A 14,126-nucleotide genomic window follows, 5' to 3' on the forward strand; every position below is an offset into this window, starting at 1 on the left:
TGAGTCAACAAGAAAAAGGGAACTATACTCATTTTCTGTGCGCTGTTGTAATGACCACAAACTTGCTAGCTTAAAACAACAAAAATTCGTTATTTTACAGTTTTGCAGGCCAGAAGTCTGACAACGGTCTCCCTGGGCTAAAATCAAGGTGTCTGCAGGGTTATGACCTCTCTACAGATTCTAGGGGAAAATCTGTTTCTTGACTTTTTTGGCTTCTGAAGCTGCCAGCATTGCTTGGCCCCTTCCCCCGTCTTCAAAGCCAGTGACGGTGCAAGTGAATCTCACATGCCCCACTGTAACCTCCTTTTTTGTCATTTGTTTTTTTTTTTACCTTGTGATTACACTGAGCCCACTCAGAAAATCCAGGATAATCTCGCTATTTTATTATTTTTTAAAAATTTTTATTTATTTATTTAACAGAGAGAGAGAGAGAGAGAGAGTAGAAGCAGGGGGAGCAGCAGAGGGAGAGGGAGAAGCAGACTACCCACTGAGCAGGGACCCCAATGTGGGGCGCAATCCCAGGACCCTGAGATCATGACCTGAACTTAAGGCAGATGCTTATCAACTGAGCCACCGAGCCCCCAACTGGGGCCCACCCAACTGAGCCCCAATCTTGCTGTTTTAATCTCAGCTGATTAGCAACCTTAATTCCATCGTCAACCTTAATCCTCCTTTGCCATGAAAGTAAGAGAGTCATAGGTTCCAGGGATTAGGCTGGGGGCATCTTTGGGGGACCTATTAGTCTGACTACCAGGTATACATCAGGACAAAAGACAAAGGATATGAATTCCCCGAGGGGGGAACACTTATGATGAACAAATTATGGTCAGAAACTACCAGTACAATGATCTTAAGCGTCATCTGGAAGTACATTCATTTTTCAATCAGAACGTTTATTAAGCAGATAACATGGGCCAAATTCCCATTGAAAAGCAAAGATGGAGAGGTCTTCAGTGGTCAGCCAATGGTCCCTTTGAGACCCAGTCTGTCCTAGACCATCTCAGGTGTCCTAAAATACTACCAGTAAAGAGTGTATTGATTGAAGAGACCTGATGTATGAGAAGTTCTTTAGAATTCCAAGGCTTTTGTCTTCATTTCAGAGTCAACATGACACAGTGTTTAATCTATCTGATTGCTGTGCAAGGTTACCTTCACAAATTAGGAGAGGGCTCAAAGCACTTTTTAAAGAAATTACCAGTGTTAGCTGTGGACTGCCTTTTTGCCTTCACTGATATCCTACTTTCCCTTAGAGATACCTAACTTAATTGAGCCAGCACTGAAAAAATCTGCAGTATCAAAATGCATTCTGTAGAAGTGACTAGAATAAGTATTTTATTTACAGATCCAAGATACGTTCAGCACAGCTGTACCAACAGCCAAGGCAGGGCTGAAAGTCAGGGTCATTTTCAGAACTTCAATTAAATAGATTACATTCAGCAGGGGCACAAATGGAGGCCATTATCATTAAAGTTGAGTTGAGAGAGGTTGCAAACGTGGGCACCATCTGAACATCACAGGAAAATAAGTCTTTGTGCTGGATCTCTAAAGAGTTGGCTTTTATTTTTTTCTCCCTGGAAGTAACACTTGCCCAGCATCATAGATCTGACTGTAATAATGAGGTTATATGACTTTACATACTGAAAATATATCTATACATAATAACAATATTACTTTGAACTTCCACTGCACTCTTCATCCAAGGACTTCTCCATCATCAGCTAATTAAATCTCACAGCGTGGAAATGGAAGCATATACTTACTTCATTTGACCAAAGGGAATGTTTTTGAGTGAATGTTTTGAATGACAGAGGGAACAGTTACCCCAAGGGGAAGGCAGTAGGGGGATGGGAGTGGAAACGTCTTGCTGAATAATGTAGATATCTGGGAATGAAGCTAAAGGTTCAAATAAGGGCCATTCATCTTATCTATCCCTTTAGAAGGCTGAATCTAAATGTCACCAGATACATGGAAAATACCGCTCTCACAAATTCTCAGGAAAGGACACTGTGATTCTCCTTACCAAACTATCTTGGTGTCTTTACAAATTAAGTTCTTTATAAAATAAAATTTTTTTTATGTACAAGGATATTTATTGAGGCATTGTTTGTAAAAGCAAAACACTAGAAACAACACAAACATCCTTTGATAAAGAGGATGGCAAAATAAATTGTGGTACATTCAAGCATGCAATATTGAATACTATGCAAGTATTAAAAAGAGCAGAATTGGGGTGCCTGGGAGCCTCAATCGGTTAAGCATCTGCCTTAGGCTCAGGTCTTGATCCTGGAGTCCCAGGATCGAGCCCACATCTGGCTCCCTGTTCAGTGGGGAGTCTGCTTCCCCCCTGCCCCACCCCCACACTTTCCCCTGCCCCTCCACTGCCCCTCCTTCCATTCGTGCTCTTTCTCTCTCTCTAGTGTGTGCTCTCTCTCAAATAAATACATTTAAAAAAAAAATCTTAAAAAAAATAAAAACAGCAGAATTAACAAAGGTCTATCCATTGGTCAAATGACAATGATGTGATGTTGAACAAAGAAGGTAAGTTATTTAGTAATTTTATAAAAACATATGACAATAGAAACTACTGAGTAATTTATTAAATATAAAATAAATTCTTGTTTTCAACCTAATGTCTTATTGCTTTTTTTTTTTTTTTTAAAGATTTTATTTATTTATTCGACAGAGATAGAGACAGCCAGCGAGAGAGGGAACACAAGCAGGGGGAGTGGGAGAGGAAGAAGCAGGCTCATAGTGGAAGAGCCTGATGTGGGGCTCGATCCCATAACGCCGGGATCACGCCCTGAGCCGAAGGCAGACGCTTAACCGCTGTGCCACCCAGGTGCCCCTGTTGCTTTTCTTTTTGTAACACCTTATTGAAATATAATTCATGTGCCATGTAAATCACCAATTTCAAGTGTACATTTCAATGGTTTTTAATATATTTACAGATATGTGCAACTATCACCACAGGTAATTTTTGAACATTTTCATCATCTCAAAGAGAAACCCCTCACCCCTTAGCTGTTACTGCTCTAGTCCCCCAACAACCGGCAAATCTAAGTAAACACTAAGTCACTTGGCCTCCATAGATGTGCCTGTTCAGGGTATTTCATATAAATGAGATCATATAGTATGTTGTCTTCTGTGGCTTCTTTCACTTGGCATAACTGTTTTCAACGTTCATCCAAGTTATAGGGTGTATCAGTATTTATTTCCTTCTTTTAGCTACGTAACGTTTCATTGCATAGATATGCTTTATCCATTTTATACACCCATGTCTATCCACTCATGAATTATGGACATATGGGTTGCTTCTACCTTTCAGCTCTTACGAAGGAAGCTGCTATGAACATTCATATACAAGTTTTTGTGAGTACGTGTTTTCATTTTGGGGGCACATACCTAGAAGTAGAATTGCTGGGTCACATAGTAACTCTGTGTTTCCCTTTTTGAGGAACTGTTGACTATTTCAGTTCTTTGGGGTATATATCCAGGAGTAGAATTGCTGAGTCATATGTTAATTCTATGTTTATCTTTTTGAGGAACTGCCAGACTGTTTATCATAGTGGCTGCACAATTTTACACCCCCAGCAGCAGCGTGTGAGGGTTCCAATTTCCCCACATCCTGGCCAACAGTGCTATTTCCTCTATTTTTTTTTTAAAGATTTTATTTATTTATTTGACAGAGATAGAGATAGCCAGCGAGAGAGGGAACACAAGCAGAGGGAGTGGGAGAGGAAGAAGCAGGTTCATAGCGTAGGAGCCTGATGTGGGGCTCGATCCCATAACGCCGGGATCAAGCCCTGAGCCAAAGGCAGACGCCCAACCACTGTGCTACCCAGGCACCCCTCCCCTATTTTTGATTATAGCCAACCTGGAGAGGGTGAAGAGGTATCCCATTTTGGTTTTTTGATTTGCATTTCCTTGAAAACTAATGATGTTCCACATCTTTTCATGTGTTTCTGTTTTTGTTTGGGGGGGGGGGTCTGGGAAGAGTATGTTGCAGTTAAGAACAAAATCTACAACTTTCTTGGCAAAAGAAAGAAAAAAAATTCTTTTGATCTCCTTGAATGCAACACACACAAAAAGTGCCGGTTCCCCTAGGCTCCCTCAGGAATGGAGGAATAAACAGAGGGCAGGAGTGCAGAGATGTCTTCTTCCAGGCCCAGGCCTGTGAAAAATGATGACCTAGTGTTAGTCCTGAGCAGGGCCCCTGGATGGTGTGTATTCCTAGTTAGCCCTCTGGAGTCTGGGGGCATCCGCATCTCCAATTTATTTGTACAGCATACCTCAGAGATATTGTGCGTTCAGCTCCAGACCACACTGTTACTTGTTGAACTGGAAAGAGTAGACCCCGTTGTCTGAGGGAGCATCCAGCATCACTTGATGTTGCTGGCCACTGCTCCCTTCTGCTGAAACACTAGCAGAAGGCACAGGGGGTACTGGGAGATGTGAGCTCCTTGCGTAGTGGCAGCCATGGGCATGTACGTGTCTGAGCTGCTGAGGAAGTGGTGACCCATCTGCTGGGTAAGAGGTCCCACCATGGAGGCAGGCTGGCGAGAAATGGGGTGATCCATCCCAGGTGACAGAACTGAAGCTGAAGGCTGCATGAGATATGATTGGCGGTGTATCCAAGATGGATTAGGGGCTTGTAGAAGAGATGTCTGAGTCACTCTCTCATCTGAAGACACAGGAGATGGAAGATAGGGGGAGAGTGCAGACTAAGCAAGCATCCTGTTGGGGGTGATGTTATAAGGAGCTGGGGAAAACCCATTCTGAAGAGCTATGGTGGGGTCATAGGTCAAGGCTATACCACCTGCATCTGCATTCCTTGGCCAGGCCTGTCCATTTTGCACAGATTATCCTTGGTTCTGTCATTTCTTTGGACCACCATCAGCAAATTTGCAAAGCAAGGGATCAGATGGAGCTGGTACTCCAGCAGGTGTTTTAATATGCTTTCCACTAAAATGGGTGATGATGGCTTCACACTTCTCTGTGGACTCCATTCTTGCACAGCCAATCCCTCTGCTGGTCCCACTGGTGTCTCTGAGGATTCCAGTGGAGATAACCTGGCCAAAGGGCTTCAGCATCCCCTCCAGTTCTTGCTTATCTATTGCCAGTGGAAGGTTTGATAGGTATAAATTTGTGGGGTCCTGTTCCTGTTGCTTTGTCATTTGTGCCTGTAAGCTGCTGGCTTTCAGTGCTGTTACAGCTTATTGTACTGCTGAAGGACTGTCAAAGTTCACAAAACTATAGCCTTTGCGTTTGTTCGTGCTTTTGTCCAGTATGACCTTGGTGGAGACAACCTCGCCATAGGACTGGTACAATTTGACAGGGTCCTGGTCAGTAGTGCCTGGGTGCAACCCCTGGATATGGAGGTCGGTTTTGCTCAGCTGGTCATTTCCAAAATCCCATTGCGGCTCCTGGGGGTACTATTGCTTGGACTAGGTGATGCCATATGCTGAGGCAATGAATGACACATATAGCTTCTTGTTTTTGTTATAACCAAAAGTCAAAATCCCATGCCTGGAAATCATTGAGAGCAGCACTTGCTCCTTAATGTAAAGTGGCTGAGCCTTTTCATGTGTTTATTGGCCAAGTACTTAGGTATCTTCTTTGAAGAACTGTCTATTCAGATTTTTTGCCCATTTTTAAATTGGGTTGTCTTGTTATTGTTGAGTTGTAAAGATTTTTGTTGTTGTTGTTTTAACATATTTTGGATAAAAGATCTTTATTAGATATATGGTTTGCAAATGTTTTCTCCTACTCTTGGCTTGACTTTTCACTTCCTTGATGGTGTCCTTAGGAGCAAAAATTTAAAATTGTGATGATGTCCAATTTACCTTTTTAAATTTTTGCTTGTGTTTTTGCTGTCATGCCTAAGAAACCATTGCCTAATTCACACTCATTAAAATTTATGCCTATTTTTTCCCCAAGAATTTTATAGTTTTAAGTGCTTGCATTTAGGACCTTGATCCATTTTGAGTTCATTTTGTAGATGGTGTGAGGTATGGATCCAAATTCATTCTTTTGCATGTGGATATAAACTTGACCCATTTGTCAAAAAAAAATACTCTTTCCTTGTTGAATTGTTGTGGCACATTTATTGATAAGCAATTGACTGGAAATATGAATGATTATTTCTGGACTTTCAATTGTAGTCCATTAGTGAGTGTACTTGTCTGTCGTTATGTCAGTACCACACACTCTTGACTACTGTAGCTTTGTAATAAGTTTTGAAACTGGGAAGCAGAAGTTCTTCATTTTGTTCTTTTTTGAGATTGTTTTGGGCAGTCCAGTTCCCTTAATTTCCACACGAATATAAGCCAATAGTATCTATATTGTTTCCATATGGATAAGCTTGTTCATTTTATGAGAAAGGCAGTTGGGTATTTGATAGAGATTGCTTTAAATATGTAGTTCAATTTAGGAAGTACTGCCATTTTAACAATACAAGATCTTCCAATCAAAGACACAGGATGTCTATTTATTTAGGTCTTTTAAAATGTCTTTCAATGGGATACCTAGACAGCTCAGTTGGTTAAACATCTACCTTCAGCTCAGGTCGTGATCCCAGGGTCCTGGGATTGAGTTCTGCATTGGGCTCCTTGCTCAGCAGGGAGCCTGCTTCTCCCTTGGCTTCCTGCTTCTCCTGCTTGTGCTCTCTCTCTAACAAATAAATAAATAAAATCTTTTAAAAAATGTCTTTCAATGATATTTTGTAGTTTTCCATGTACATGTCCTATATTTGTGTTAAATTTATTCCCAAATATTTTCTTTTTAATGTTATTGTAAATGTAATATTTTCTTAATTTAATTTTTGGATTGTTCATTGCTTGTGTAGAAAAATAGAATTTGATTTTATATATTGATTTTGTATTCTGTAACCTTGCTAAAGTCTTTCCTTTGGTCTGATAGTTTCCTTGTGGATTCCTTAGAATTTTTTACATGTAAGGTCATGTCAGCTGCAAATGGAAATAGATTTACTTTTCCTTACTAATCTGGAATGTCTTTTATTTCTTTTTCTTGCCAATTACTCTGAATAAAACTCCCCGTACAATGTTGAACAGCAATGGTGATAGCAGACATCCTTGTTTGCTTTTCCACATCTATAATTAAGACCCCTGTTTATTAAATTGTGCAAAGAAAGCAGAGTTCAAATTCATGTTGCTTTGCTATTTGAAGTGGAACATGAATATATCTTGTTTCAATTCTTCTACTTTAAAATGGCATAAAATATTTATTACCTTTCTATTTTTGTATTGGGAAGATGAATTAGAATTTGATGATCCCCTTAAAAATTAAATATTATGTAAATTCATAGGACAAAATTATGGAGCATGATTATGAAAATTCTTAAGTAGGGGATGAAACCTTTAGCCACAACCATTTTTCCTTCTTAAAGATTAGAATTATTGGGGTGCCCGGGTAGCTTAGTTGGTTAAACAACTGACTCTTGATCTCAGCTCAGGTCTTGATCTCAGGGTCATTAGTTCAAGCTGCACATTGGGCTCCATGATGGGTGTGGAGCCAACTTAAAAAAAAACAACAAATAAAGATCAGAATTATTAATGAATCATGATCTTTATTAAAAACATTTTTTAAAGATTTATTTATTTTGAGAGAGAGACAGAGAGTGAGCATAGGGTGGGGGGAAGGGCAGAGGGAGAGAGAATCTCAAGCAGACTCCCTACTGAGTGTGGAGCTCAAAACGGGGCTCAATCCACCACCCTGAGATCATGACCCCAGAGGAAATCAAAAGTTGGACACCCAACTGACCAAGCCACCCAGGCACTCTGAATCATGATCTTTATTCTTGAGTAAGGCAGGCTGGGGTTCAGATGACTTTCTGGAAGACACGCAGAATGTCTGCCTGCCCTGGGACCATGAATAACTTCCCCACATCTACTGGTTAGAGTCCTTTTGTTTATGAATCATGCCTGCTTGCTCTTTTTACATGTTGTCTTGATAAATAAATTAATATCCCAATTCATGTAAAGGTGGCTTGTTAAAGGATTTCTCCTTTGGGCCCATAATTTCTTCCCTCTGAAAAATGAGGAAAAGAGGATCAGAGACTCCCTTTCTCCTGGAAATTGTGCCTGGGTATGGCTGCATCAACAGCTGGAAGGCCCCAGTGCCTCTGCCTGTGAGGCCTCCCACAATGAGCAGAAAGACTGCTTCTTGGGCCACGTCCCTCTGAGGTCCCTCTGCCCAGTGGAGCTACCTCGTGGTTATACTTGCAGGTAGTACTGACATACAATATAACATTGCATTTGATTCCTAGAAAGACAATTATTTTGGTCCATCCAGGCTACTATAAGCAAATACCATAGACTGGATGCAGACGACTTACCAACAACAGAAACTTCTTTCTTACGGTTCTAGAGGCTGGAAAGCCCAAGATCAAAGTGCTAACAAATTCAGCGTCTGCTGGGGACGAGCTTCCTGGTTCACAGATGGCTCTTTTTTCTGTGTCTTCACATGGCAGAGAGCGGAGGGACCTATCTGGAACATCTTTTATAAAAGCACGAGTCCCATTCATGAGGCTTCACCCTCATGACCTCCTAACTTCCCAAAAGTCCCACCTCCTAAGACCATCATAATAGGGATTACATTTTAACATATGAATTCTAGGAAGGGGGAGACACCAACAATCAATACAGCAGAGAGGCATCCTCAAGTTTGGCAGCCACTAAAATAGCTATTATTTGTAGCAACTACATATTACAGAGGTCCTGGGATGAGTGCTTTCCATGATTTATCTCCTTTGATCCTCACACAGTCCTATCAGTTGGTGCTATCTTTAACCCCAATTCCTATTTGTAGAAGCTGAGGTTTAGGGGTTATACAGGCAACAGGGTTTTTCCCCCTACCAGAGATTTTCTCCACATTTTCTGTTCATCCCATCCCTTTCCCTAGTGGAAGTCTTCTGCCCAACTCCTTGTAACTGCAGTAGGATTATAATACCCTGCCTGCAATTCAGGGTGTGAGTAACCTGGGATTAGGCAATCTCATAATGATTATCCTGGTGGGGTTTCCCATCATGGATTTTATATCTGGATTTGGGAGAAAGGTTTTTTCTTTCTTCTTGGGTCACTATATGGGAAGATGGAAGTCTGGAAGTCTGGAAGTCTGGAAGACCATACTCCTCTCTTGTCCTATATATTTTGGGAGAATCTTGACTGTTATACAAAAGAATGGGACAAACATACTGAGGGAAGCAAGACTAAGATGTTGAGAAAAAGAATACTAATATTTTTTGAGTCTCTGAGGCCAGATCCTTTTTTAGAGGTAATAAATCTCATTTTTGCTTACTCCTTTGAGTAATTTTTTTTCATTTGCAACCAAGAAAGTTAATTAGCTTACCCATAATTATGCAATTAAGAAGGTTGCAAAGCTGGTTTTAAACCTATGTCTGGCTCCAAGGTTTGTGCTCTGTGTAATAGTTTGTTTAGCTTATGTGACTATGAACCAGAGATTTTAAGTTAGTCAAGTAAGAGAAATAAAGGGTAGGAAGTGTATATGATCCTGACCAACAGACCGACTGGATATAACCCCAAGTATTAGAATTCATGTTCAATTTGTGAGGAAGAGCAAAATTGCATGACTTTTCCAAGAAAGAAAGATAAAGCATTTCTTTTTCTCCTAGAATAAATCACCACAGATAGTAGTATGAGTTCTTAGGAGAGTAACTGAATATTTCCTGTGACTTTCAGTAGAAATATCTTCATCTAAGCCAAAGGATCCAGCATAGCAGACTGAGGCAATGCCCGCCAGCAATTTGTGGGTATGATTGAAAGGCTGAAGGATGGTTGATAATTAAGCAGAGCTCAATAATTAGAATTTGACCTGCTTTCCTGGATCCTCATGTTTTTCTCTATAATGTTGCATGGTTTGTGATAAGCAGATCCCAACATACAAGGTCTCTACTCTTCGTTCTGTTCCCAGTTCATTCATACACTCCCAGCTGAACGACTGTCATTTACAATCAGGTAAAATTCAACATGTTTTTATTATAAGTTAGCATTTAAAGAAATATAACAAAAACTATTATAAGTAGAAAACTACAAATATACATACATACAGTTATCTATTGCCCATTTTTTTCAAGTACTCAGGCATCATTTAAAAAACCTACATTGAAGTTCATAATGACAAAAGCCCCAGTTGCTGATTGGGATATAGTAACAGTAAAAATTAATAACTAAAGGATAGGCAGGACAGACTTGATGATAAAAAAACCTCCTCCTAAATAGATCTTGGGTGACACTGAAAGTATCAAAACAGCAGTTTCACGATGGTTGAGAGTTCTAACCATAGTTGGAACATTATAAATCTAAACTCATGACACATGATTAAAGCTTTTCTTAGCTGTGGATTCATGGAACTCTCTATAACCTAAGGAAGGGATGAGAAAATTACTGATAATAAATAAAAGTACAGTGAATACAATAGAGTATGAGTATTCTTTTTAGCAGAATTAGTAAGTTGAAGATTGATTCTTTGAGAAAAAATTGGCAAATCAATACTTAGTCTAATAGAAAAATGATACATAATTGCTTTGAATGTAATAGGCAGGACTTACTGATTTTTTTCAAATTATAAAAACAATATATGCTCAACAATAACAATAAAAATTAGAAAATAAAAGCAACATAAACAAAACCATTTTTGATGGATGGCTACTAGACATAATGTGGTTGGTCATTTCACAATGTATACAAATATCAAATCATGCTGTGCCCCGAAACTGATATAATGTTATATGTCCACCATATCTCATTAAAAAAAGAGACCATTTCATTTTTGACACCCCTTTTTGCTTGCAACATGCTTGTTTTAAGTTATAGTTGACCCCTGAACAACACAGGGTTTTGGGGCAGTGAGCCCTGTGCTGTCAAAAATCCACATCTAACTTTTGATTCCCCCAAAACTTAACTACCAATTGTCTACTGTTGACACGAATCCTACCAGTAACAGATCATTGACTAACACATATTTTGTATGTTATATGTAGTATACACTGTATTCCTCCAAACTGCAAGCTACAGAAAAGAAAATGTTAAGAAAATCATAAGGAAGAGAAAATACACCTATAGTACAGTCATACTGTACTATATTTATTGAAAAAAAATTGTGCATCAGTGGATCCAGGCAGTTCAAATCCATGTTGATCAAGAGTCAACTGTAATTTATTTTTCTCACACAGTATTATCATTCCTTCCTCACTGACATCCTCAGTGTCTCATCATCTAAGACTTTCATCTTAGAAATATATTTGAAAAGTTATTTCCATCATCCCTCTGTACTGTCATGTGCATGTATTTTGACCTTGATACTTCAAACCCACAAGGACAACCTTCCTGCTTGGGTAACTACAGAAACTTCTCACTTTCTGGTCCGTTTGGCACAGTATCCATCAAGAGCTCTTCTCTTACCTGAGCATCGAGGAATGCAGCCACTGTCACCATCTTGCCCAGGGAGGCTTAGGTATGGACTAGTGGAACATCAGTTAAATATCCACACCTCTTTTTCCTCCCACTCTCCAATTTCCTACTGCTGTCTCTTATTCACCACAGAGGGACAAATGGAGAATAACTAGCATGCTAACAGCCCCTTCACTTTCCTGTCTTCCTCCCAGAGGTAATTTGGCTGCACAGAATTGCTCTTTTCCTGACCTAGACAGACCCATTCTGAATCCTTGCTTTGCATGTACTGTTTTCTCTGGGAGGAATTCCCTTACCCCATTTCTTTGCCTGACAAACAAATTCCTACTTACCCTTCAAGATCCAAGTCAAATATCACCACTTTCTAGGCTACGCACCTCACAGAAGCAGCAAGGTCCTATGAATGTTAAAAGAAAATGAAGGTCAGGTCCTCAATTGGCTACTTACTAGTTGGTATGACTGGGTGAGGAACTTCTCTGATTTTAAGCTCCTTTTTTTATTGCGAAATAGGAATGGATATTATGTCTGCCATGACATCCCTTTCTAAGGGAAACTGAAAACATACGTGATGCAAATCATTTAACAAATTTAGTTTTGTCGTTGCCCTTTACCACTGCTTAGAATTTTTTTTTTCTATTTGTGCAGTGCAAAAGCCAGCTATGGTGGCATTCAAATATTAATTCATACCCTTACCCATCACCCCCATTTTTTTGTTTCTACATCCCCCTTTTTTTCTTTCTCTTCTGTTCTCTTATTTCCTCCCCGCCCCCCTTTCCTTTTGTGACTTGCCTGTTTGTACTGAACTTCCGTATCCGAGGACACTGCTTGCCTTTGCAGGTACATTTTACAGTTAAAGTAAGTGATTTTAGTAACATGGGCGGTTAAGGGTGTGCGGGAATGCAAACCACACCAAACTGTGCATTATAAATTGTAAAGTTCTGGGAGCCGAGAATTAAAATTGGCAGGGCCAGAGCAAGTTTGCAGGGTCAGGTTGGGCTTCTTTGGGACTTCTGCAGCCCGCGCCGGAGCCCGCGCTGGGATGCCGGAACCCCAGCAAGGTGGGTGCGGTGGCGGGTCCGGAATTCCGGGAGGGGAGCACAAATGGGCGAAGACTACAATTCCCGACGTGCACCGCGGCCGGGGCGGGTTCTCTTCCCTGCTTGTCTCTTCATTCTTTCCGGTTCTTACGACAAAGACTGCTGCCTAGGAACTGCGTAGTAGTAATTACAGAGAGACTATAAGCCTCTGTGGAGTTGCGGGGGCCCGCGGCTGCTCAGGGGTTGCCTCCTGTTCGTCTGGTGGGTCTCAGCGGCATTGCGGAACTCACAAGCCCGAACGGCCGGGTTTCCATGGGGACACTAATTGTACACGGACGCCGTGGCGCGGCAGTTTAATTCTCCGGCGGAGGCTGATCGAGCGGGACGAAATGGTCTTGACGGGGCTCATCAGGAAACTCGGTAACAGGCTGAGTTGCCCCTCGCGCCAGTCGCCCTCCTGTCGTGGCCACTTGCTAAGAATGGCCGTGTAACGTTTTCGAGGCCGGTCCACCCTGAGACGGCTCCCTCTCGTCCTGGCCTCGCTGGGGCAGCCCCCGGGGACCCATCTCGGACTTTGTGTAAACTCAGCAATTCGCATCCCGAATGCACCAGGCCCACCTGTGAAAAAATTTGATTTCCCTCTTCACCCTGCCCGGGTCCCCAGCGTAAATAACTGAGTGGTAGGGTAAATTCCGGGTGGGCGTCTCTTTGGAGTTGGGCAATAGCTCTGTGCTGTACTTTGACAGGTCATCAGCTGGCCGAGATCAGGGAACGCGCTCTCAAGAATATTCTCTGCAAGGTTGAGCACAACTTAATCTGCTGTGATGATCTAGTTCAGGAGAGGCTACTTTTTCTCCATTTGCTGGAATGGTTCAATTTTCCGTCTGTTCCAGTGAAAGAAGAGGTTCTCAGCCTATTGAACAGATTGGTTAAGGTAGGATCATTTTGAAATAAAATCAGAAGAGCTGTTGTTTCGTAGTGATTTAATTGTAACATTTTCTTGAAAGTTAAATAATTACAACTTTTTATTTTATTTTTTTTTAACAACCAGAGATGTTGAATTTTAATTCCTCGGGGTATATAATGCTCAACTTCCTTTTATTTATAATGTTGAATCTCACATTGTCTCTACTGTGTTCTCTGAAATGACAGAACTGAGTTCTGGTGTGTTCTGATTTTTGGAATCATCTTTGTAAGTTGATATTTGTCATTCTGTTTTTCTTTATGTTCTGTTATTTGCATATTAAAAATTAGGTGTATCTGTATGAAAGAGAACATGTTTAAAGTTAATGTTACAGACCATGATTAATAAATAACCTCAAGTATGTGAAGTTGCGTTTTCTATATCTGTTTTTCATATTTATATTCCTCAGCCTGCCTTCAGAGTGGTTGTCAGGGTCAAATGTCAAGAGTGTGCAAATGTAACCTTTCAAAACTAAGTCACTATGCAGTCATAGGGGATTATTACTTTGGCATTCTTTGACTGGCTGGAGGTAGGAGAGGATAGGGTGAGAGTCCATGGAGGGAGGTAATCCATTTAATAAGTAAAAATAGGAGTTTACAGTGTGCATTTCTAGTGCTCAATGTCTGGGCTTTTCTCTCATAAGTGTTATCACGTGGTTTATGCATGTTTCTATAAATC

The 14,126-nt window shown here is 40.7% G+C and overlaps 1 protein-coding gene and 1 pseudogene across 3 annotated transcripts in view; one reads left to right on the top strand and one right to left on the bottom strand.

Annotated features, from left to right (window-relative positions):
• Positions 1 to 2,703: 2,703 nt before the first annotated feature.
• LOC113253569 (RNA-binding motif, single-stranded-interacting protein 2-like) lies at positions 2,704 to 11,471 on the bottom strand (annotated as a pseudogene).
• A 1,155-nt stretch (positions 11,472 to 12,626) lies between these two features.
• Positions 12,627 to 14,126, top strand: part of RTTN (rotatin) — a 182,450-nt gene continuing 180,950 nt past the window's right edge. For 2 of the 3 annotated variants that reach the window (XM_048218461.2, XM_026496476.4), the window contains exons 1-2: positions 12,641 to 12,904; positions 13,231 to 13,418. In XM_048218461.2, the coding sequence (XP_048074418.1) occupies positions 12,874 to 12,904; positions 13,231 to 13,418 (219 nt within the window). In that variant the 5' untranslated portion in view covers positions 12,641 to 12,873. Of the gene's footprint in view, positions 12,905 to 13,230; positions 13,419 to 14,126 lie in introns of all 3 variants that reach the window. The other variant, XM_026496475.4, reaches the window with a different exon arrangement.

This window comes from Ursus arctos, unplaced genomic scaffold (genome assembly GCF_023065955.2).
Source record: "Ursus arctos isolate Adak ecotype North America unplaced genomic scaffold, UrsArc2.0 scaffold_17, whole genome shotgun sequence".
NCBI classification, from domain to species: Eukaryota; Metazoa; Chordata; class Mammalia; order Carnivora; family Ursidae; genus Ursus; species Ursus arctos.